The following is a 25589-nucleotide window of genomic DNA, read 5'->3' as shown; positions in this document are numbered from 1 at the left end:
TGAAAAAAAATAAAAATAAAAATAAAATAAAATAAAATGAAGGGGAAACATTTTACAAAACCTTCACTAAGAGTTCCTCATCCCTACCACATAATTCAAGACACAACCATCACAAACATTATGGTCGTAGAAGTTGTAACTATCCTGCTGCACAACCCATAACTAAACAAATTTGGGTGGTTAAAGGAACACATGTATCTAACCAAGTTGGACCCAGACATAAATGGGTACCAAAACAAGTTACTTGAGCTCTATTTTGCTATATGCCTGAGGTCATCATCCTCAAGCGACTAGTGGTTCCTAGATAGTGGGTGCTCAAGACATATAACCAGAGAGAAATCCAAATTTCTCTAACTAAAGCCACACAACGGAGGAAATGTCACATTTGGAGATAACTCCGAAGGTAAGGTACTCAGAACAGTAACCATAGGTATATCTTCTTCCTTATCTATTGATAATGTTCTGCTTGATGGTTTAAAGCATAATTTGTTCAACATCAGTCAATTATGTGACAAAGGATATAGTGTAGTATTTAAATCAAATAAATGCATAGTCGAGCTTAATGGCAAACTGATTTTTACTGCAAATATAAATGGTAACCTATATACTCTTTTTCTATGTGAATTGCATGCTTAAGATGTTAAATGTTTTATCTCATCATCTACTGAGAGCAGTTAGTTGTGGTATAGACGATTAGGACACACTAGCATGGACCAAATCTCTAGATTATTTACCAAAGACTTAGTTAAAGGTCTCCCAAAGACTAAGTTCATAAAAGATCGAACATGTAGCTCTTGTCAATTAGGGAAGCAAATCAAGACGTCCTTTAAAAGTAAAAAGGACTTCACCACATCCTGACCACTAGAACTATTGCGCATGGATTTGTTTGGTCTTGAAAGAACTGCTAACCTTGGAAATAAATTCTTTGCTTTCGTTATTGTTGACGACTACTCGAGATACACATGGGCCTTATTTCTTACACATAAAAATGAGGCTCGCTTTATTTTTCTCAAATTTTTGCAAAAGAGTCGAAAACGAAAAGGAGTGTACGATTAAGAGGGTTTCATTGTATTCTTTTATGGTCCGTTAGATACGTATTAACGTCTATCTTTTGATTTTAACAAAATGGTTAACGCTGGAAGAAGACGGGAAAGAGAGCAGGTTAGGAGAACAGGGCAACAAAGGAGAGCGGTGCGTAGGCAGCAGAATCTACTACGACGTCAGCGAGTTGCAGAGGAGCAACAATTGCCTTTGTTTCAAGAGGAGGAGGAACATGTTCCTATAATTCAGGAGGAGGAGAAACAGACTTAGGTGTCTCAGGGTCAGGACCAACATCAAGGCAGAGGTTTAGAGTATCCTCCTCAGCTAGCTGACATCATTGCTCAGGCTCTAGCAGCAGGCGTAGCAGCTGCACTTCAAAATCAGCCACATGTTCAACAGGCTCCTGTACCAGTACCGGTAGTTCAGGCTAATCCTTGGAAGAAGCACAAAAATAGTTTAGATGCTCAGAGAGATGGGGCATCTATTCAGAGGCAGTAGAATAGGGCACCTCAAACAATACAAGGTTAACCTCAGGGTAACCAGTAGAAGAAACAGTTTGACATTTTCAAAGGCTTTTGCTATGGTTATGGAGAGCTTGAGCACACAGCTAAGAGGTGCCCCAAGGCTATGCAGGGATATCATGTGCAACAAGGGTGGCGACCGCCATTTCCCTTACCTGCTCCACAGGTGTCGCGCATTCAGGGACAGGTGTTTCCAACTTTACTAGCGCCACTGCCACCACGGGGACAGGCACCGCAGCAATTGCACTATGGCAGGGTGTATAACCACATGCCACAGGATGTTCAGACTCCTCATGCTATCAAGGGTATGTTTCCTATACACGGTAGATGTGGGCGTGTTTTGTTTGATACGGGGTCCTACACATTCAATTGTGTCTAGTACATTTGTTGCCTTATCTAGGATAACTACACAGTTATGTGATCGACCCCGTAGCATTGGTACACCTATAGGTGTTACTTCCATTTTGCATGAGAGTGAGGGGCTGTGACACTAGATATTGGTAGACTTAGATTTCTAGCCAACCTACTGGTCTTGGACATGCATTCTTATGATGTGATACTTAGGATGGATTGGTTATCTCACTACCATGCTCAGGTTAATTGTTACAATAAGTCTATTGTGTTTGCTATACCGGGTCAGGATATGTATATAATTGCTATGCCACGTTCTAACGAGGGGTCGAGCACTCGTTTATTGTATATTGAGGAAGAGATTATTATAGCACTGGATAGTATATCGATTGTACAGGAATTTCCGAACGTATTTCAACAAATTCTAGGGTTGCCACCGCACCTATTGCCAGGACACCATACAGGATGGCACTGATGGAAATGCGGGAGCTAAAGGATCAAATTCAGTAACTTCTCAGCCAGGGTTTCATTCGTAGAAGTACCTCACCTTGGGGGGCACCAGTGTTGTTTGTGAAGAAGAAGGATGGCTCACTTCGTCTGTGTATAGATTACAAGGAGTTGAACAAGGTTACTATTCGTAACAAGTATCATTTGCCAAGGATCGACGACTTATTTGATCAGTTGAAGGGAGCTAATTACTTCTCCAAGATTGATTTGCAATCTGGCTATCATTAGCTTCGAGTTAAGGAGTAGGATGTTCCTAAGACAGCATTTCTCACTAGATATGGATCTTATGAATTTCGGGTCATGCCTTTTGGGTTGACTAATGCGCCAGCTGTCTTTATAGACTTGATAAACAGAGTCTTTAGGAATTACTTAAATCAATTCGTCATTGTTTTCATCAATAATATTGTGGTTTATTCTAAGTCGGAGGAGGACCATGCTAAACATCTTTGCATAGTGTTGCAAACACTTTGTGAGCACCAATTGTATGCCAAGTTTGAAAAGTGTGACTTTTGGCGGCAAAAAATGAAGTTTTAGGGTCACGTAGTGTCAAAGAAGGGGATAGCGGTGGATACAGCCAAGGTCTCAGCTGTTTTAGAGAGGGGATAGCCTACCTCGCCCACTAAGATTCGAAGCTTTCTGGGATTGGCAGGATATTATCGCATATTCGTCCAAGGGTTTTCAAAGATAGTAGGACCACTCACCCATCTGACTAAGAAGGGTGTACCGTTTGTATGGGATGAAGCATTATCAGACTGCGTTTGACACATTGAAGAGCAAGTTGACTTTTGCACCTGTTCTAGCTACTCCCTAGAGTGGGATAAAGTATCTTGTCTACACAAATGCTTCTTTATAGGGTTTGGGGTGTTTTTTAATGCAAGAGGAGTGACTGGTTTCTTATGGGTCTCGTAAGCTTAAACCTCATGAGCTAAACTATCCGACGCATGATTTAGAGTTAGCAGTTGTAGTATTTGCCTTACGCATTTGGAGGCATTACCTGTTGGGGGAGTCCTTTAGACTATTTAGTGACCACAAGAGTTTGCAGTATCTCTTCGCGCAGAAGGAGCTGAATATGAGACAGCGTAGGTGGTTGGAGTTTGTGAAAGATTACCACTTCTCTATACAGTATCACCAAGGGAAAGAGAATGTAGTGGCAGATGCACTCAATTAGCCGACCCTATGCTAGACTTTCTGCGATGTTTGCTACAGAATGGAATACTTTGAAGACTGTAGATGAGTTGTCTGATGCTTTTGTGGCATGCATAGTAATTACACCTGCTATCATCCACAAAGTACTGAAGGCACAACTTATGGATCAGCAATGCATCGACAAAGTTATGGAGTTAGCTTCTCTTGATGTCCCATTTTACTCTGTTCGGGCAGATGGAGGTACAAAGGACGCCTAATAGTACCTTTTGCTGATGATTTGAGGAAAAATGTGATGACGGAGGTTCACAAATCTGAGTTCTCTATCCATCCAGGTGGAGATAAGATGTATCACGACATGAAACGATAGTTTTGGTAGGCAGGTATGAAGAGGGAAATATCCATCTTTGTCTCCATAGTGTAGTACTTATCAGATGGTCAAGATTGATCCTCAGAAACCGCCTGATTCCTTGCAGCCACTTCCTATACCGGAGTGGAAATGGGAGAGTAGTTCTATGGATTTTGTGGAAGGATTACCCAATTCTAACAAGAACCACAATTCCATTTGGGTCATTGTTGATAGGTTAACCAAATCAGCTCATTTCTTGCCTATTCGCACCGACTTCACTTCAGAACAGTTGGCAAGGCTTTACATTGCGGAGATTGTGAAGCTGCATGGCATACCAATGTCTATTATATCAGACAGGGATTCGAGCTTTGTATCGGGATTTTGGGGGAGTTTTCAACAGGTTTTGGATACCGAATTACATCTTAGCACTGCTTATCATCCTCAGACTGATGGGCAGACTGAAAGGGTTAATCAAATCATGGAGGATATGCTTCGTGCCTATGTCCTTGATTTTTATTTTTATTTTTATTTTTATAAGTAATAATTGAAATAAAATAGGCGTTCAAGAGGGGAACGCATCCCTTATACAAAAGTGGAACTAGGGATTAAGATCCCAAAGAAGCTAAAAAAATAATTAAATCTTCGGAAGAAGAACAAGACTTCCTCTTCACATAACTAAAAAGAGAGCGTATGATGTGAAGTTTCAGAATCGCCGTGGACGATTCTTTCCCTTCAAACATTATACTACTATTCCTCTCCTTCCAAATGCACCACCAAACACAATGTGGTACAACTCTCCAATAATCGCGAACAGCGCTACTCACACGGCATCCTCTTCATATACAAATCAAATCCTTAGGATAACGAGGCATAACCCAACGCATACCAAACAGACAAAAGATAAGATTCTAGCAATCCCTCGCCATAGGACAATGCATGAGAATGTAAGCAACTGACTCGCCATCTTGCTTGCATAAGCAACACCAATTAACAAGACAATTGCCCCTTTTCCTTAGATTATCAATCGTAAGGATCTTACCCCAAATAGCGGTCCAAACAAAGAATGCCACTCTAGTTGGAGACATAGAACGCCAAATAGTCTTCCATGGAAAATTAACAATATCGAAATCAGAAAGGCATAAGAATAAGGAACGAGCTTCAAAGCGACCATGGGAAGAGGGAATCCATGTCATATCATCACTACCTCTGCCAACTGCCTCCTGTCGATACAACAAATCCAGGAAAACATATACCTCGTCCACCTCTCAATCCTGAAAAGAGCGTCGAAATTGCACGTCCCATATAATCCCTCTGCTATCAAGTTGATAACAGTTGGCTACGTAGGCAAGTCTATCAACTGCAATACTATATAACCTGGGAAATAAACAAGATAAAGGCTGGTCTCCACACCAAAGATCCTCCCAAAAGCGTATGCATTTGCCATCACGAACTTTGAATCTGATATTAGTAGAAAAAGTATCCCATCCCTTTCTTATGAATTTCCAAGCCCCAACTCCTCCCACAAGAGAAACCGGACGAGTCAACCAACCACCACTCTCTTCCCATATCGACATGAAACTAGCCTTCGCCACAGGCAATTTCTTTCCCTTCCATACCTCCACAACCATTTACACAGAAGAGCTTGGTTAAAGGGGACCAGTCTTCTGATACCAAGACCACCAAACTTCATTGGCTTGCAAGCTTGTTCCCAATTGACAAGGTGACACTTAAATTCATCACCTCTTCCACCCCAAAGGAAATCCCTTTGAATTTTTTCAATCCTATCAGCAACATAGCATGGAATTTGGAACATAGATAAAAAATATATGTGGGAAGGCTCGATAAAGTGCTCTTTATAAGCGTAACTTTCCCTCCCTTAGATAAGTATTGCTTTTTCCATCCTGCTAATCTCTTCGCATACCTATCAATCACAAGGTCCCAACACCCCATTGTTCTAGAGGAAACCCCTAAAGGCAAGCCCAAATACTAAATTGGAAAAGAACTCACCCTACACCCAAGGACTTCCGTTAAAGAAGAAATATCCTAAACATCTCCAACCGGAACAAGCACACTTTTAGCCACATTAACTTTCAGACCAGAGACAGCCTGAACATAGGCCAAAATGCATCTCAAATATCTAAGCTGAGACACATTAGCATCACAGAAAACCAGAGTGTCATCTGCAAAAAGTAAATGAGAGACCTCCATCAGATGGACAGGATCTCTTCCCACCATAAAGCCCTTGATGAAATCAAGATCCTCTACTCTTCGCGTAAGTCTACTTAAGCCCTCCATAACAATAAGAAAGAGGAAAGATGACAGGGAATCTCCTTGTCTTAAACCCCGAGAGCACCCAAAGAAACCAACAGGAGACCTGTTCACAAGAACAGAGAATTTGACAGACGAAAAGCATGTCTCAATCCATTTCCCCCATTTACTTCCAAACCCCATTCTCTGAAGCAAATAAAGTAGGAAATTCCAATTCACATAATCATACGCTTTCTCAATGTCAAGTTTGCACAAGACTCCGGGAACACCACCTCTCAATCTGGAATCCACACATTCACCTGCAATAAGAACTGAATCAAGAATTTGTCTTCCTCCAACAAAAGCATTCTGGAATCTAAAATAATCCCATCCATCACTTCCCTCAACCTAAGAGCAAGGACCTTAGCCAGAAGCTTGTAGATACATCCCACTAAGCTGATAGGACGAAAGTCTTTAATGTCAGAAGCACCTCCCTTCTTAGGGATAAGGGCGATGAAAGTTGCATTAAGCGACTTCTCAAAAGCACCAGTAGAATAAAACTCCTGAAAAGTGCTCATGACGTCGTTTTTCACAACTGTCCAACTTTCCAAAAGAAACCGCATAGTGAACCCATATGGCCCCAGAGCTCTGTCCCCATTACAACTAGATAAGGTCTTTAGAACTTCTTCAGTAAAAGGAATCTCAAGCCCTTCCCTATCGATCTCGAAAATGGCCTCGAAATGAAGACCATCAAATTCTCATTACGCACATCTTCCTCCCTCCACAACTCTACACCTTCTATCCGAATACGTCCTATATGATTACTTCTACTATGAGCGTTAGCGGGTCTCTGAAAAAATTTTGTATTGCGATCTCCCTCTTTTAACCAAAGAGCCCGGGATATTTGTCGCCAAGATATCTCCTCCATAGTAGCAATCTTAGCAAAAGCTGTCTGACAAGAAGCTCTCCTAGAACGCAAAAACTCCACATCCCCACCCGCCTCTTCTAGGCGATCAATCTCATAAAAATCAACAAGGACTCTACTCTTCCTCCATTCAAGATTTCCAAAAACGTCTTTATTCCACTTTTTAAGATCGAATTTGAGAGCCTTCAACTTTGTAGTTAGCATGAAACTAGATGAGCCTATGACAACAACTCCCTCCCACCAAGACTTAACTTTCCCTTGGAAGTCCTCCGCCTATGACAACAACTCCCTCCCACCAAGACTGAACTTTCCCTTGGAAGTCCTCCGCTCTTAACCACATATTCTCAAATCGAAATGGAGACCTTGAGAACTCAAACCTCCACAATCTAAAACCAAAGGAACATGATCAGAAACGGCCCGAGCTAAAACTGCTTGAACGACATCCGGGAATTTCTCTTCCCACTCCCCAGAAATCAAGAAACGATCCAGCCTTGAAAAAGTGACTGGGTCCCTGCCATTAGACCATATATAGGTTGCGCCTTCCATAGGTAAATCAATGAGAAGATGCTCGTCAATGAAATCAGAAAACTGATCCATTTCAGAAGACCTCCTACCTCCTGTGGACCTCTTTAATGGGAATCCAACAGAATAGAAATCCCCACCCAAGCACCAAGGAAGAGACCACATTTCTTAAGCATGATTAAGCTCCTCCCAGTGAAAACCCAACTGAAACTGTCCTCTTCCAATTTGAACTTGCAAGACACTAAGAATCTCCCGACCCATACATCCAACCGAGACACCCTTCTACAATCCCACATAACTAAGATACCGCCCGAGGTACCTGTAGCATTCAAGACCTCCTATTCTACAAACCTTCCTCCCCACAAGCTCCTAACCACCCCATCCGTAATGGATGCCAACTTTGTTTCTTGCAAACAAACAACTTGGGCCCCCCACTTCCTCAAAGCAACCTTAACCACCCTCCTTTTATTCGGGTCGTTGAGACCACGAACATTCCAAGAAATAATTCGTAGCTTCATTAAAAACCAAATAAGATAATCTCCCCACCTCCTCTCTTCGCGCTCCGGCTCCTAGTCCTTCCCCTGTCCTTCGCCACCCCTTTTTTTCCTTCATAATTGACTTCAGAGATCAGATTCTTGATCTCCTGTGCCCCTTTGCAGGATGATAAAGGCCTCGGGTTCACTACCTCTTCAGTCACAGCTACCTCTCTGCCTTCCACTATTGCTTGAAGAATGGAAAGTGTCTGGTTACTGTTTCCCTCTGAAGAAACACCTAGCAACTCACTAGCAGCTCTTATGTTTTCAATCATCCAGTCCTTAACCAAATCAACATTTGTTACTGAAGAGCCAGATCTCTCAATTGCCAAAGGTTCCTCCCCTATCACTTCAAAGAAATCATTCTCTATCCAAGGTACAAACTCGTTAGAACAGACTTCTTGGATAGAAACCAAATCAATAGCCGCCTCCTCATCACAATCCCTTCCAAAATCAAAAGGCTCTGAAAACGAGTCAGAATCAGTACAGTCTCCCAGTCCACTACTCAAGAAACTAACCAATTTATTGTCCTCTTCCCCATCAAACGATATGTAATTAAAACCTTTTAAAGCAACATAAAGGCGAAGTTCTTTGAGCAGAGCCATGGTTGACTCATTAGACAGCTGAAAGTGAAGGTCTCTTCCAACTCGGACCAAGACCCCATCTGATGAGTCCTGAACTTCACAATTGAGTGAATCAGCTTGGCCTGAAGTGACAATTTCACTGACAGTCTTCTCTGTAACCAACCCATACTCTTCAGCAGGTGCCGAGGGCACATCAGACATAACACAACTCTTCTCCATTGACATCTCAACATCGCCCCTCACCTCTCTAGAAAGGGTGGAAGCAGAAGAAGGTTCTTTAAGGGAGCTCTGAGAATGAGAAACAGAGGACATACCTGGGTCAGTGGAGGTCCATTTTTGTTTATCTTTCCTCGACCATCTATAAACATGGTTGCTTCTATGAGAATCCCGAGATGAAAGTCTAGAGCTGCTTCCCATTATCCGAGATGTAGCTGGAGGGGGCTTGAGTGAAGAATCAGCGCAACACTGTAGATGACAAATTCTTGTCTGTACCGACACCAGCCTCATCTTCACTTAATTTCATCCACCTCCTCTTCTCCGGTGAGTTCCAGAAATTCACAGAGGGAGCATGAGGAAGATGACCCTGTATATGATCAACAATTGGTTCGGTGGCTGGACTCGGTTTTGTATTAAAAAAAAAAAAAACTGACTTCTGATTATTGGGCCCCAATGAACCATTCTTTTTAAGTCTTCAAATGTCCCAATACGTAACTTAGAATTGTTTCGGCCGGACTTGGGCAACTGTGGGTTGGGTTTATCATTGAGGAAAGAAATGGATAGCTTATTGTTGGGCCTCCACATAACATTCCTTTTAAGTGAACCTTGTGGTCCATAAGAACCTAAAGGCCCATTGTTCAGCCCAGAAAAAAGAGCTCATACTTACGCCCATCTAATCCCGCTGCATGAAAGGCCCTCGTGAAGCCACGTGGTTGATTACCATCAAGGCGATCAAGACGAGGATTTGAAAAGCGTTGATGACAGGCGTTATGCGTACACCTCGGAAATCTGTCTACCAGACTCGCTGTCGGCGCGTTGGCGAACACTCTTCGCTTTCCTTGAGAACTCAGTTGAGTCTGCAAATACCGATGACGCCCACCGTTGAATTCTCCATCAGACGGAAGGGAAGAAGCCTCACCAAACCTATAATAGGATTTTGGAAGGATGCAAGGTGAGGTTTCCTCAATCAAACTGATCTCGAAGGCTACTCATTGGTCTTCAACAAAAACAAACTCCGACACCACAACTCCGGCGGAAATAAGGAGAACTCGTTCGCCTCTCGCTTGATCATCCACTTCCACTCCTCTAAACCCACCGCAGAGGTCTCCGATGGCAACGAACAGTTTGTGGCACCAAAGATGGAGGGGCAAGCCGAACAACACCACCCTTCGTAACCTGTTGCGATCAACCACGGCTAAGCAACCCACCGTGAAATCCCACTTGTCAATGTGTAGGGAAGCTTCACCCCATCTCTTCCTCCCCACATTCAAAACCTGGAAGCTTCGGCCTCCAATGGTAGACGGAACAAGAACAGGCCGTCAAGTAGGGTTAAAACTTTTACTCTACACGAGATCTACCAAGATTTCGTCGCCCACTCCTCGATCCTTTTAGTGCACCCCACATCACGATCAAACGACCAACCATACAAGATTTCAATACGGATTCACGTTCTGCAATGCTCTGATGATCAACCCTAAGGACCACATCTCTATCAATTGAACAACTTTTGATCTTCCCGTGAAGATTGAGACATGGTAGGGTCGCTACTTTGAGATACGAACGTAGCATGATCTGTCGAAACCAAAGATCCAACACCAAGAAAGAAAAGAAAGAGAACGATAGACGCCGGAATAGAAGACTCCAGCGTCAAAAGAGAAAAGAAAAGTTGAGAGGAAAGTCAAACATCGTATACACAGTAAGAAATTAAAAAATGCCTGTGTCCTTGATTTTAAAGGTAATTGAGAAGATTATTTGTCACTTATAGAGTTTGCCTACAATAATAGTTTTCAGAAGGCTATTGGTATGGCACCGTTTGGGCGTTGTACGACCGACTATGTCGATCTCCTGTTTGTTGGTTAGAGGCCGGTGAGAGTAGATTTTTGAGTCCCGAATTTATCAAGGATACCTCTGAGAAGATTGCCCTTATTCGAGACCGCATGCGCACTGCCCAAAGTAAACAGAAGAGTTATGCAGATTGTCGTACTCGTAATTTAGAGTTTCAGGTAGGGGATCAGGTGTTGCTCAAAGTGTCTCCCATGAAGGGAGTAATGCGCTTTGGCAATAAGGGGAAGTAGTCACCACGTTTTGTCGGTTCTTTTTTTTATTTATTACGGATCGAGTTAGAGCCGTAAATTATCGGTTGGCACTTCCGGATCATCTACATCGGGTTCATAATGTCTTTCGTCCATGTTGCAGAAATTTCAGCGAGATGAGGATCGCTATCAGCATATAGATGTTGGCGAGATTGAGTTGCTGCCGGACGCGACATATGCTGAGCCACCGTGTTGTATTCTTGATCGCCGTGATCAAGTGCGACACCTGCTCAAAGTGTCTCCCATGAAGGGAGTAATGCGCTTTAGCAATAAGAGGAAGTTGTCACCACGTTTTGTCGGTTCTTTTTTTTATTTATTACGGATCGAGTTGGAGCCGTAACTTATTGGTTGGCATTTCCGGATCATCTACATCGGGTCCATAATGTCTTTCATGTGTCCATGTTGCGGAAATTTTACAAGATGAGGATCGCTATCAGCATATAGATGTTGCCGAGATTGAGTTGCAACCGAACGCGACATATGCTGAGCCACCGTGTCGTATTCTTGATCGCCGTGATCAAGTGCTTCGCAACAAGACTATTCCTCTTGTGCGTGTTCAATGGAGCTATCGTAATGAGGTCGAGTCCACTTGGGAACGGGAAGATGTCATTCACTCAAAATTTCCAGAATTACTGAAATAAGGTAAAAGGTGAATTCCGTCAGAATTCCTTTGTTAGGGGAGAAAAATGTAATACCCCTAAATTTTCAAGGCTTTTATTTATTTATTTTATTTCAATTATATTTGGCTACGTGACTATTTGAATTGTTTGTCCATTTGTTTTAGGATTTTATTTGGTTGTCATTTAAATATTAATTATTTAGTGTTTATTTTATTTTTATTTGGGTAAAGTGCATTAAACCCCCCCCCCCCCCCCCCCCAAACTATGACCTGATTGCAAGAAACCCTCCTGAAGTAAGTAAAACCCCCTGAAGTATCATATTGTTGCAACAGTTAACCAGCTGTTAACAGAAAAAGAAAATTACCTTTTAGTCCTTAAGTTGAACAACAATGTTTTTAAGGTCATTCTAATTTCAACTGCTAACGTGGCAAATACAATCTTACCTACAATAAAAAAAAAAATGACAGCACATCAACCTTTTCTGACCTTTTTTTTAATCCATTCTTGTTCGTTTTTTCTTTAGTTCTTTAGTGCTGCTTCCCTTTTTCTTTTTCCAAGCCCAAGAGAGAATCTCATGCGGGCACCGAGGAAGAAGACAAAGATGGAGCAACGCGGTGGCAGTGAGTCTTTGAATGGCAAAGATCGAGTTACCGCCGGAGTTTGGTCGAAAAAGTCTGGAAATGAAGACGACATGATGTCTACGTGCTCTGAACGGCGGCGAGCACAGACTATTCAGCGGCGCATTGATGCAACAGAATTGAAACACACCGGCGACAAACTAAAACGCACCGGTGAGCACAGACTATTCAGCGGCGCATTGATTCAACAGAATTGAAACACACCGGCGACAACCTAAAACGCACCAGTGGGAAGAAAACAACAAATCCAAAAAAAATTAATTGTAAAAAAATTAAAGACAACGTATCCATCAATTAAATTGATTGAAAAAAAAAAAAAAACAGTTGAGGTTTTTCAATTCTTCAATTAATGGTTTTGGGCGGTTAATTTAACGCCCAAAGAGAAGAATTTGACGGCGGCTGGAAATAGGAAAATGGGTGAAATGTTGCTGTTGGGTTTGGGTTTGAATTTGTATTTGCATTTACAGGGGTAGAGAGAAAAGAAAGCGTAGATATCGCCAATTGTGGAGTTGGATTTGTGGCGCTAGTTTTTTTTTTTTTTTTGGGTTTTTTGTGGGTTTTGATTGTGGGTAATGGGTCCTTCGGTGATTGGCGAGGTGAGGATTGTGGCGGTAGTTTTGGGATTAGGATGACGGTGGTGGTTGGTGGCTGATGGTGGTTGTTCATAGAGAAAGGAGAGAGAAAGGCCAAAAATAGGTCATGGGTTTTGCAGAGTGAGGGAGGGTGCCGCCGGAGAAGGTGGCGGCAAGGACGGTGGGGCCCTCTTGGATCCGGCAGCCGCAGACAAATACGAGCCTCTTCATCGGAAGTGAAGCACCGGGGACTTGTCCTTCAACTTGATCCAACACCACCGACTCCTTTGCCACTGAAGTTTCTTGAAGACCGGCATGACTACAATAGCTCCTCCACACCACTGCTAAAGATGGATGAGAGAGAAAGTTGAAAGGGAATGAAGAGGAAGAGATGGAAGGATTACGCGCCACATCAGAAAATATATATATATTTTCTATATATATATATATAATATATCCTATTTTATTCCTTCACTGTTGTAGGGTCAATTTTGTCTTTTTAAAATTTTAGACCCCTCACGTGACATGCATGCCTTCATTTCTGTCAAATTTCTAACGGCAAACTTAACATTTGCAACAAATAAGATAGTTTGGGGAGTTAAATGTCTTCCGAATGGTTCAGGGGGGTTTATTGAGAAAGAGAAGAAAGTTTAGGGGGGTTTAGTGCACTTTACCCTTTTTATTTTTATCTACTTGGCTATTTGATTTGTTTGTGAAGTGTTTAATTATTGGAGATTTAAATGTTAATTATTTAGTAGGATTTCTTTAGTTAATTATAATTTTTTTCATTGGTGTTATTTTTTTTTTTAAGTTGGTTGTTTGGATGAGTAGATTTAAATATATATATATAATATATATATTAAAGTATTATGTATGTAAAATTTTCACTATCATTTATGAGGTTTTGGTTTTTCTTCTCTGTCATGCGCTCGTTCTTGGAGGTTGCTAGATTGCCTCGCTTGTTCCAAGGTGGATCTGTTAGATCTGCAAATCCGTATAGAGGCCCATCTATTTTCTTGGATGATGATTCGGTACGAAGAAGAAAAGAAGACCTTCGGTCGTGTCTGGTTGGAAAATTTGATAAGGAAGTGGGTGATGGGGCTCAAATTGCTGCCTGGGCTTCGCGTGCTTGGAAGGTCTCCTCTGGTGTGATGGTCTCGTCTCTGCCGGATTCTTTATTGCTTTTCCGGTTTCCTTCCTCGACGGAAGCTTCTCAAGTTCTCAAGAGGGGTCGCTGTGACTGGGGAACGGCTTCTCTCTCTCTGGAAGCTTGGAATTTTAGGGTAGGGTGCTCGGAGGTGTTGAAAGAGCAGGGTCTGAAAAAGGTGACGCTGTACGGTCTTCCTCTCCACATTTGGAGCCATGCTCTGTTTGTGACAGTTGGTGATCTTTGTGGTGGGTTCATTTGGGTGGATGCCGATGAAGCTTTGGATGCTGAAAGAGTCCGTATCACTGTCTCTGATGGGAAGGTTTGTCCTCCGTTTGTGTTCATTCATGATGACCAGTTCTGCTATAAGGTGTTTGTTTGGGAGGAGAAGCATCCTGAGCTTGTTCCGACGACTGATAGCCTGGAAGGCGGGGATGGTTCGCACTTGCTTAAGGAGAAAGTATGGTTGAGGTGGGAATCCATGGGGAAAAAAGGTATGGCTGAGTTCCAGGCATGGAAGGAATGGAGTGAAGACTTATGGATTCGCAATTCGGAGTGTTTTAGAAGGATTTACAATCAGAATCGCAAGGATGGGCTTTCCTTTTTGTCGGATCGCCGATGGCAGGAAGCGTCTCAGAAGTTGCAGTGGGGTGGAGGTCTCGCCGGAAATAGTCGTAGATGGACTACGACTATAGAGCCTGACTGACCTAACGGTTGATTGACATCAAAGGTGGCTGGGGCGATTTTTCAATAAATGTTGACCACAATTTTTCAACTAGTTTCAATTGTAGGTAATTTCGAAAAACCTCAGCGGTGGTACTTCACCATAAATCCTATATTTGCAAGTCTCAATCAGCCAAGCAATAAAGTTTCTAAAGGTGTAACAGTAAATAGAGGAGCAATAAATATTAGTAGGCCGAGTCCAGTTGAGTTTACCATTGGTAATCCTAAAGCCATGAGTTCCTCATTAGTCATGTGTCCAAGGGCAGCCATACCAATCTGCATAAAAAGCATGAGGTGTCAAAAATAGTGATATAATTTATTAAGATAATAGTTAAAACCAAAGCCAGCACATAAAATTGCACAAAACAAAGGATAGCTATAAAATTCACATACTTGCTTATTTTTGAATGACATTGAATATTTTTGAAGGCCCAGCGATTGCAGGAAATAATCCACTGATTCAGCCTGCACCAAACATGTATCACTTATATGTACTAAAAAACAGTAAATTATTGTATTGAGTACAGAATCCCCATAATTTATATTTAATTTCATTAGAAAGTCTTCAGCTAAGCTGATGTTTAAGATACACCCTGCAACCCCCAAAACAAAACAGTGGAAAAAAAGAATCTACAGCTTCACCAAGTATAAATTTATTGGCATCCTACCAAGTTCAACCATTCAAGTTGAACAACCAACATAAATTTAGGTGATTGGTATGAGAAGTGCTAATAAATTGACTATTTAAAATGAGAAGTTTCATGGGAAAGAAATAGAGTGATTGTCTAACTACATGATCAGCATATAATAATATAAAGCCAACTCTTAAATACTTCTCCAATCAGTTTGAAAGCAGTAAAAATAAATAAATAAATAAGGAAAGAAAGAAATTCAATATGAGTTGCTCCAAAAGTACCAAGAGAAAGGGCCATTGGGCGAACAAAGGCGCCTCTCAAAGTAGCGTACTTTGCTTGGACATCCGTTTTGGGAAAGATTTTGACTTAGGACAATCTTCAGAGAAGAAGACAGATTGTGGTCAACTAGTGGTTTATGTGCAAGAATGATGGGTAGATGTTTGGCAATCTTCTCTTACATTGCCCAGTGGCTAGAGATTGTTGGTTTTTGTTTCTGGGTTTGTTTGGGATTCACTGGGTTATGCCACGGTCTACCAGAGGCTTGGAAAGGGTGTATAGTGGGGACCCAAGCTCGGGACTCTTGGAGGGTTACTCCTTTATGCATTTGGTGGTGTTCGTGGCTTGAAAGAAATAGGAGATCCTTTGAAGGAAAGGAAAATCATATTGGGTCGTTGAAGTTCTCCATACTTAGCACTCTTTTTTGTTGGGTTCTAGAGAGAAATTGTAAATCCTTGGATGAGCTTGTAGAGTTTCTGGATTTGTTGAGGGTTTACAGGCCCCATTTGGCCTTTTTGTTGTTTTTGAGGGATGCATTCCCCTTTTGAGCGCTTTTAATGAATTCTTACTTATCAGGAATAAATAAATAAATAAATAAAGTACCAAGGGCAAAAACCCAGTAGTATCTCCTCTACTCCAAAAATAAAAGGTGCAATCCCATAAGAGCAAATGGGTGTGTGCTAAGTTAAAAAAAAAAAAAAAAAATTGCACCGAAAGGGAAAATGAAAATTACTAAATCCGTTAAATTGAGTGGCTTTTCTTGCCACTCCCCAAGGGGAAGATGAGGTCGTAATTCCCATTGGGACACACTTATGTTTGCCTTACCCACAAGTGAAAAAGAAATAAAAAGAATTAATGTAATTGCAAAACACCCTAGAAAAATGAAGACATCATTCTTTGTAAAAGTAGTAAAATGCAACGACAGAAGAAATATTTGAAAAATGGAAAACAGTATGTTCTAGAAACTGAGGCTGAGTACACAACTCTTTTTCAAGCAGGTTGACTGACCTCAGGTTCTGGCATTGGTGGATTGGGATCCTCAAACTGCTCAGACAGAATCTTAGGACCTCCTGAAATAAAACCTTTTCCACTTTGAGTTCTTTGCTGAAAAATCCTTCACTAAAGTTATGAAGTAAAATATAACTAAATAAAACAATACAAGCCATTGACATTCAGTCAAACTAATATGTACAAAAATCTCCTATATATTATTATTTTATTATTTATAATTACAGCAGAATTTATATATAAGTCAAATAGAATCATAGATGCAGCCTTTAGAGGAATACAATTGTATATCAAACAATTCATACTTGTCCAGAAATCAGTCTTCGAGCCATATTTACTCGACCTGCAAAACAAATGACATCGAGTCAAATAAAATAAAAAAAATTAACAGAAAAGATAGAAGACTTTGTGCCTCAACATATAATGGCATTACACCTTGCATGCTAAGGAAACAAAATGAAGAAAAATGGAAGTACATCCACGAAATTTTTTTACTTAATGGCTCACAACTGTAGACCAGGCATAATTTATTACTTTATTTATATATACATATACACAAGTATAATATCTATTATATGAATATAAGAGAGAGAAAAAAAATATTCTAATATCTCCTCATATTTAATAAAAAAAATACATCAACCTTCTTTATCAGTCAGTTTCGGGAGTAGTGGTAAAAATTAAATATTGTGATACCAACATTATAAGAATACCAACAACAATAATGTTAATTATGCTAATATTTATAGTTGTTAACCGTTGAGTGGTAGATGACAAATTCTATAACTACTCTTTGTACATGTTAATTGAGTTTTGTTAAGTTTATTAAGTTAAAATGTCAAACAAAAAAAATTTCTCTTAATACTTCATCAAGGTAATAATGACATGTATTTCTCCAAGTGGAATCAAAGAAATCAAAATTTTCTTTTTAAAATATTGAAACAATTGTTGAATTAATTTTAATTCTTGAAGAATGTTTTTCTTTTACAAATTCTCCTTTTACCTTTTACTTTCTGCTTTCTCCTCTTACTATTTTTTTTTCCCTTTTTCGTAGCTACTTTTTAGGTTAATTTTTCTCTTTTTCTTTTGCATTTTCCTTAATATATATACTAATAGGAATAATATTATAACGAAAATTATAATACGATAGCTTTATAAATTTTAAATTACATAGTACTAATTCGGCCTCTCTCACTCTTGCACTGGACTAGTGATTTTTCCCCATTTTTTCCTTTTTATAATTCAGCCCCCCCAAATTAAGATTTCTGGCTCCACCCATGATGACAAACGCAGTGAACCAAGAACAAATCACAAAAGAAAATAAACATGCCACACAAAGAACACAAAAATTTACGTGAATTGGCACAAGTTGTGCCTTCGTCCACGGTGAAGATCCGATGAAAGATTGCAATGTGCGAAAATCAAGATATTACAAGTTTCAGCCGCCAAATACTAGCTCTTGCCCTAACTTAGGGGTTGTAAACGAGCCGAGATGAGCCAAGTAGTGGACTGGTTGGCTCGGCTAGGCTATTAAAGAATAGTGTTTGAGCTTGGCTCGAGCCAAGCTCACACCACAGTGTTCAAGCTCAGCTCGAAGACGTCCACAATCTATTCGAGCCCAGCTCGAAGCGCGTTAAAAATTCCTTTTCAAGGAAAATAAATAAACTGAGCCAAGCTCACACCACAGTGTTCGAGCTCAGCTCGAAGACGTCCACAATCTATTCAAGCCCAGCTCGAAGCTTGTTAAAAATTCCTTTTCAAGGAAAATAAATAAACTGAATATATGACACTATATATATTGGGGTACAGTAATTTACAGATAATACAACAATCTCAAGAAAAAAAAATAAAATAAAAGTATTACAGATCTCCCAAAATTATTAATTGTTGTGAGTGTGAAGTTGTTGTGCAATTCTTTACTTCTTTTGCGCTGGCAGTTGATTACAAAGAGAGACTGTTTTAAACCTCCATAGCCGGAGATTAGCCTAAGGTTGTATGTCACAAATAGCCAAAGACCTAATTTTTTTTTTTTTTTGACTAGTTTCATAAAAGGCGCTCAAAAGGGGAGTGTTGCCAAAGGAAACAAAAGCCGTCCAGGACGACCCTATAACCTTAAGCTATCAATAAAATCCAAAAGACAATCCATAGAATTACAATACTGTCCATTTACCCAAAAGAATAAAGAAGTAAGAATGTTGTATTTAAGAGCCCATATAGGAGAATCCTCTCCCTAAAAGTAGCCTCCTAATTCTCTCGCGCCACAAACCCCATCAAATCCAAAGGGGAGTAGACCTCCAAGCATCTCTGACTCGGCTCGCCACTGTACATGCTGCCAAGTCTCTAACAAGTTGACAGTGGATTCTAGGAACACCCATGGAAGACCAAACGCTACCAAAAGCATATAGACCAAACATCCCTTGCCACCGAGTAATGAATAAGAAGATGGTTGACAGATTCACCCGACTTCTTACAAATATAGCACCTGTTAACCACAATCTAACGTCTCTTTCTAAGGTTGTAAGGATGCTTCCCAAGGCAACAATCCACGAGAAGAGAAACACCTTCAGTAGCTTTCTAAAGGAAGGCGGGGCCAGGAAGCTCCAACATACTATAGTAGAACTTCACCTCGAGCACCTCTCTCAAGGTACCCACCCACATCATCTCGTCCATGCCCAACCTGACCACCACCTGGCTATAAATGAAGGCTAGGAAACCTATAACCTCTAAGAGTTCCCAATCGTGGAACCGTCTACAAAACTGCACATCCCAAGTCACCCTCCCATTATCGAGACGATAATAGTCAGCAACCGCAACATCTCTATTCACAGCAATCTGGAAAAGTCGAGGGAACCTATGGGCTAAAGCCGAGTCCCCACACCATCTGTCCTCCCAAAACCTGACATTTCTTCCACTTCGAACCTTGAAACGTATACGTTTGGAAAATTCATCCCAAACTTATTGAATAAGTTTCCAAGAACTCACTCTTGCTAGGGTTATAGCCTCCCTAATCCCTCTCCATAATGACAAGCAATAATACACCTCCAAAGCTTGGACCCCTCCCCCCTAAATCTCCACAACTGCTTGCCCAACAAAGCTATATTAAACACAACCAACAATTCCCAAACCCCCCTTTTTAATAAGGGAACACACTCTCTCATAGTTCACCAAACGGTACTTGAACTCATCTCCTAACCCGCCCCACAAAAACTTCCTCAAAGTATAAAGTCTTCGAACAACTATCATAGGCATCGGGAAAAGTGACATAAAGTAGGTCGGGAGTTTTAAGAGTGTGCTTTTCATTAGAGTAACCGTCCCCCCTTTTGACAAGTATTCCTTTTCCAACCTGCAAGCCTCCTCTCAAACCTCTCAACAATCGGATCCCAAACTCCCAAAGGGAGTCCCAAGTAGGAGATCAAAACTGAATCCAGAATTTGGCGCCCACCAACAAAAGCATTTTGTGAATCTGAGATCACCCCGTCAAGAACTCTCCTCAGCCGAATGGCTAAGACTTTCACAATGATCTTAGACACAGCTCCAACAAGACTAATGGGTCTGCAGTCCTTTGTCTCAATGGCTCCTCCCTTTTTGGGGACAAGAGTGATAAGGGAAGTGTTGAGACTCTTCTAAAAAGAACCATGCAGAAAGAAAAAAAATGCGATTGCCCCCATCACCTCAGCCTTCACCGCCTCCCAATTATGCTGAAAGAAAGGTAAAGTAAGCTCATCTGGCCCAAGAGTTTTATCCCCATCACAGCTCCTCAAAGCCTCCAACACCTCGTCCTCCCCAAACGGCATCTCAAACCCGTCTCTATCACCATATGAGATAGCCGCAAACTCAAGGCCATCAAGCAAAGGTCTCCAACTAGCAGTCTCCTCAAAAAGCTGCTTGTAGAAGGATATAAACCCATTTCGGATATCATCTTCCCTAGTGACCATAACGCCATTAAAGTGAATCCTTCCAATGTGTTACTTCTATATGCGTTGGCCAGTCGGTGAAAAAACTTCGTGTTTCGATCACGTTCCTTAAGCTAGAGGGTTCTAGACTTTTGTCTACAAGAGATCTCCTCCATCTCCACAATCTCTCCAAACTCAACCTTGCACTCCTCCCTTGTGCTAATTTTGATACAGGAGCATCTACAAAGCTCTCCAAGACTAATCGGGCCCGCTAGCTAACTAGGCTTGGGTTCTAGTTATCTTAGTCCTAGTCTTTTTAAATAGTCATGTGACTGTCATGTGAGTTTTTAAGTACTTCGAAGGGTTGGAATTTATTAGTTACCGAAGTAATCAAGGGCTAGGATGCTAGGGCTGCTGTAGCCCTAGTATAAATAGTCTATTAAGAGTCATTGTATGCAGTTTTTATTCCATAAAATCATATCCAGAGTTTCTTTCGGGTCTCTTTGCCCTAGAACTCACTTATCTACATTCCAACTTTGATTCGATTGCTTTATCTCTCTGTTTTCAAGCTTGTTTATTGCTGGAAATTCCTTTCTTTTGTTGTTTTACACTGCTACAGTTGTCGGACAGCAGCTTATTGCTACTGCCCTGCACCAAATTGGTATCAGAGCCGAAAACCCTAGATATACACCATGGTTGGACGTGGTAGAGGTCGTGGAAGAGGAACAAGCCCAACAAACAGAGATGGCTGAGATAAGGCATATGATTGAAGATCTGTCAAGAGCGGTGCAGGCTCTTCAATGACAGGAACGTGCGGAAGCCCATATGGAGATTCCGGAAGGCAACCGTGGCCCCTTGAATGTACCAGAAGGTAGTCTTGAGGATGACTATTTTGAAGAAGAAGAGGAGAAAATCTGGATCACGGCAGATTGGAAGGGCAGTTGGTTCGTGCGTTGGATTTGCATGGTGGAGGAATTAAAATTGAAGTTGCTGACTTCTATGGAAAGATGCATGCCGAAGATTATTTAGATTGGGAGGCAAGCTTGGAGAGTTACTTTGAGTGGAAGCCCATGGCAGAAGATAAAAAGGCGTTGTTTGCAAAGCTCAAGTTGAAGAGTACTGCACTTCAATGGTGGAAGAGAGTTGAAGAACAGCGCGCTGGGCAATGGAAGCAAAAAATCAACACATGGGAACATATGAAATCAAAATTGCGAAAGCAAGTTCTGTCTGCTAATTATTCAATGGAGTTACATGAAAGGTTTCATAGTTTGAAAAAACAAGACATGCTCGTTGAAGAATATACATCTGAGTTTAATAATCTCTCGATTCGAGTTGGCTTAAACGAGAGTAATGAACAATTGACATCTCGTTATCTTTCTAGTTTGCATCAGTGTATTAGAGATGAGATGGGATTGGTCCGTTTGTTCAACCTAGAAGATGCTCAACAATATGCCTTAACGGCGGAAAAAAGAGTGCTGCGTTGTGGCGGCAGAAGAGTTGTTTCTGGTCGCCCAAATGCTGTTTAGCAGAGGAGTACAGCTGGAGGTGCTCGAAGTGCTCATGGTGCTATCACAAGTGCCCAAACAGGAGGTAGGAACATTTGGGGTGCTGATAGGAGTGAAAAGGGGAAGTAAATAGTAAGATTTGAACCACAAAATAGTGTTGGTGTAAGCAATTCAAAGGGTGGCAGCACTTCACAAGTTCGTTGTTTCGGTTGTGGAGAGAAGGGGCACACATCTTACGCTTGTCCTCAACAAAGGGTGAATTTAGCAGAGTTTGAAGATGAAAAAACAGAATTACATAATATTTGATGAGTATGACGACGGAGAGGGAGTTATTGATCTTTTCCCGGTAGAAGGAGAGTCTTTGGTGGTGAGACGAGTGATGACAACACCCTAAGTCGAGGAAGAAGACTGGAGACGACACAATATATTCCGGACACGAGTCCTTTGTGGTGGAAAAGTGTGTAACGTGATTCTTGATGGAGGTAGTAGTGAAAACATTATTTCGCAGGAGGCGGTAGACAAACTCAAGCTACAAACTGAGAAGAATCCTAGTCCCTACAAGGTTGCATGGTTTCGAAAGGGAAACGAGGTGCCGGTCACTTCACGGTGTTGGTTAAATTCACTATGGGTAATACGGTTAACGATGAAGCTTGGTGTGATATTGTTCGTATGAATGCTTGTCATATCTTATTAGGAAGGGCATGGTTGTTTGACAAAGAAATGATCCATTATACTAGAGCCAATACTACTCGTTTCATAAATGTGGGTAAAAGTTGACTTTGCAGCCACTTAAAGAAGAAATCACCGACACTCCTAAGGCTGCCAAAGTTATTGGGTTTTTGTAGCACACGAGTTTGAACTTGAGAGCAAGGAGATCGGAGTTATGTATGCACTTGTTGCTAAGAAAGTACTAGAGGACCAACTTTTAAAATTTGATAGAGTATCGAATTAAAATTCAGCATATACTGATGGAGTTCCAAGAGCTGGTTGGTGATGATTTACCACAAGGTTTGCCACCAATGAGGAGTATTCAGCATGATATTGATTTGGAGCATGGTGCAGCTTTACCAAACAATCTTGCTTATAGAATGCCACCCACACAACAAGCTGAAATTTAAAGGCAAGTTGAAGACTTGATTGTTAAGGGTTTTGTGCATGAGAGAAAGAGTCCTTGCACTGTTCCAGCATTGCTAACACACAAAAAAATAATAATAAATAAATAGATCATTGAGGATGCGTGTGGACAGTCGTGCATAGTAAAATACCGATTTCCCATCCCTCGATTAGAGGATATGCTTGATATGTTATGGGAGACCAAGGTGTTCTCCAAAATAGACTTGAGAAGCCGTCAGATTCGTATGAGTGGTGATGAATGGAAGACAGCATTCAAAACTCCGAATGGGCTTTACAAGTGGTTAGTTATGTCATTCGGACTATCCAATGCTCCTAGCACATTTATGTGAGTTATGACCAAGGTACTCGTACCTTTCTTGGGCTCATTTGTGGTTGTTTATTTTGATGACATATAAATATATAGTCATACAAGTAAAGAGCATTTGGTCCATTTGCGCCAAGTCATGGAGGTTCTCCGTAAGGAGAAGCTGTATGTAAACTTGAAAAAGTGCTCTTTTCTATGCGACAAAGTTGTGTTTTTTGGCTTTATTGTTTCAGCTAATGGATTGCAAGCTGATCCTGAGAAAGTAAGAGCCATTAAGGAGTGGTCAATACCACATTTTGTGGGTGACATTCGCAGTTTCCATGGATTGGTTTCATTCTCCAGGAGGTTCATTCGCAATTTCAGCTCCATTATGAGTACAATCACTGAATGCACAGGGGGATAAGGAAGGACACACGTGGCGCAAAGAGATTCGCCAATCCAGATTGCATTATCTTCTCGTCAGCTTTTTCGAACGGCTCTATGGATAACATTGGAGTTAACAATAAAGCGAGGGAGGCACGTGGCCCTCCTCTTTCCAAATGGGCCGGGGATTACGGAAGGAATGGTAATAGTTTTGAAAACTAGGTTCAAATTGAGCCCATTACGAGGAGGGCCCGTCCATTTATGCCGAGAAACTCTAATGAAAGAAGAGGATCCAGTTCGCGATTGGGTCAGGGGAGAGAAGGCCTGAGTTATGGAGATGGGCCTAATCAGGTGGGCCAGAAAGGTAGTTCATATGTTAAGCCCCGGATGTTTGGGCCTCCTATGCATAATTCCTTTGAACCATTGGGTGAGGTTAGTGACTTTAGTTTGGAAGAGGCCCAAGTGGGGACCTCATTGACTGGCCTTGACCAATACGGGAGTAATTTTAGGGCTATAAATGGATTTTTTACTTTGAAGGATCCTCTTCAACGAGCCACCAAGGTAGATCCTGAAGGAAAATCGGTGGATGGGGGGTATCAGGAGCTTCTCTATGAGGAATTCATGCCAAAAAGGTTTGGGGGCGGTCAAAAGGCAGAAGATGGTCTCAGAATCAGAAACAAAAATGGGTTGCAAGTTGCAACTGGTGGCGGTGTTTCAGGTACGTCCTCTGGTCTGTCTCCTGTCCTCTACTCTCTCTCTCTACTCAAGCTTCTTCTTCTTCTACTCCTTTTGGAGTGGTGAGGACAGTGGGAAAGAAGAAGGGTGGGGGGATGGGTTCGTTCTCTCTGACACTTTCTCCGGTACCAGAAGCGGTGTGTGAAGGAAGTGTTCAGAGACTTCAGTTAGGGATGTCGACAGGTATGATATTTCAGAGGATGACAGTGAGATGATTAAGCTGATTCCAACTGAAACTGGTAATGGGAGTGCTATTCTTTGCGTGGAACATGGGATTAAGCTGATTATTGATGGTGGATCTGCCGATGGGTTGCGATCAGAATTAAAGATGCGTGGTGAAGGGGTAAGTGCGAACGACAATTTTTCAGGTGGGGGTGACTTAGGAGTTGGGGGTAATAACAAAGATGGAGGGCCGCTTTTTACCTCACCAGTTTCCACTAAGGAAGTCATTAGTGCAGTTCAGCCGTAGACTTTCTTCCCCCCTGTAAGGGACAATTGTGTTTGGGAAGTGTTGTGTAGTGTACTATTTTGTTTTAGCCTAGAACAGAACAAGTGTTTTGTAGTGTGGTGTTCTGAAATGAGAACAAAACATGTTTGGGACAAAAATTTGGAGTGAGAATTTTGGAATAGAAATTTTTGTTTTTTTTTTTTGGATGATTAAATTAAATTAATTACAGAACTTGATTAGTTTGCAAAACAAGAATTAGAGAGCTTGATTAGTTGATTTAGAAAAAATATGGATTTTGATTTTTTGATCAATCTGAAATAACTCTCTCTCTCTCTCTCTCTCTCTCTCTCTCTCTCTCTGTCTGTGCAACTGGAAACTACAAAATCTACAAGAATCAGAACATCATAAAAAATTTCACCAAATACGTTTTAGGAAAAAAATTAAAACAAAACCCATACACACAAGGAAAAGGAAACTCATACACACTGGAACAGCGGGCGATGGAAACTGAAAGATATGGGTTTTGATTTTTTGAACAATCTGAAATGATATGCCG

General features: G+C 41.2%; 1 protein-coding gene across 1 annotated transcript in view; it reads right to left on the bottom strand.

The window, feature by feature from the left end:
- Positions 1–25589, bottom strand: part of LOC132269575 (uncharacterized) — a 38900-nt gene that overhangs the window by 5303 nt on the left and 8008 nt on the right. The window contains exons 2-5 of the mRNA XM_059770813.1: positions 16957–16994; positions 16652–16713; positions 15126–15197; positions 14946–15008 (exon numbers count right to left, since the gene is read on the bottom strand). Of these exons, the coding sequence (XP_059626796.1) occupies positions 14946–15008; positions 15126–15197; positions 16652–16713; positions 16957–16994 (235 nt within the window). The remainder of the gene's footprint in view (positions 1–14945; positions 15009–15125; positions 15198–16651; positions 16714–16956; positions 16995–25589) is intronic.

Source organism: Cornus florida, unplaced genomic scaffold (assembly GCF_030987335.1).
Source record: "Cornus florida cultivar Cherokee Brave unplaced genomic scaffold, ASM3098733v1 CherokeeBrave_3.0.0_Hap2_Chr08, whole genome shotgun sequence".
Classification (NCBI taxonomy): Eukaryota; Viridiplantae; Streptophyta; class Magnoliopsida; order Cornales; family Cornaceae; genus Cornus; species Cornus florida.
Note: the sequence above shows the minus strand (reverse complement) of the source record. Positions and strands in the feature narration are given on the sequence as shown.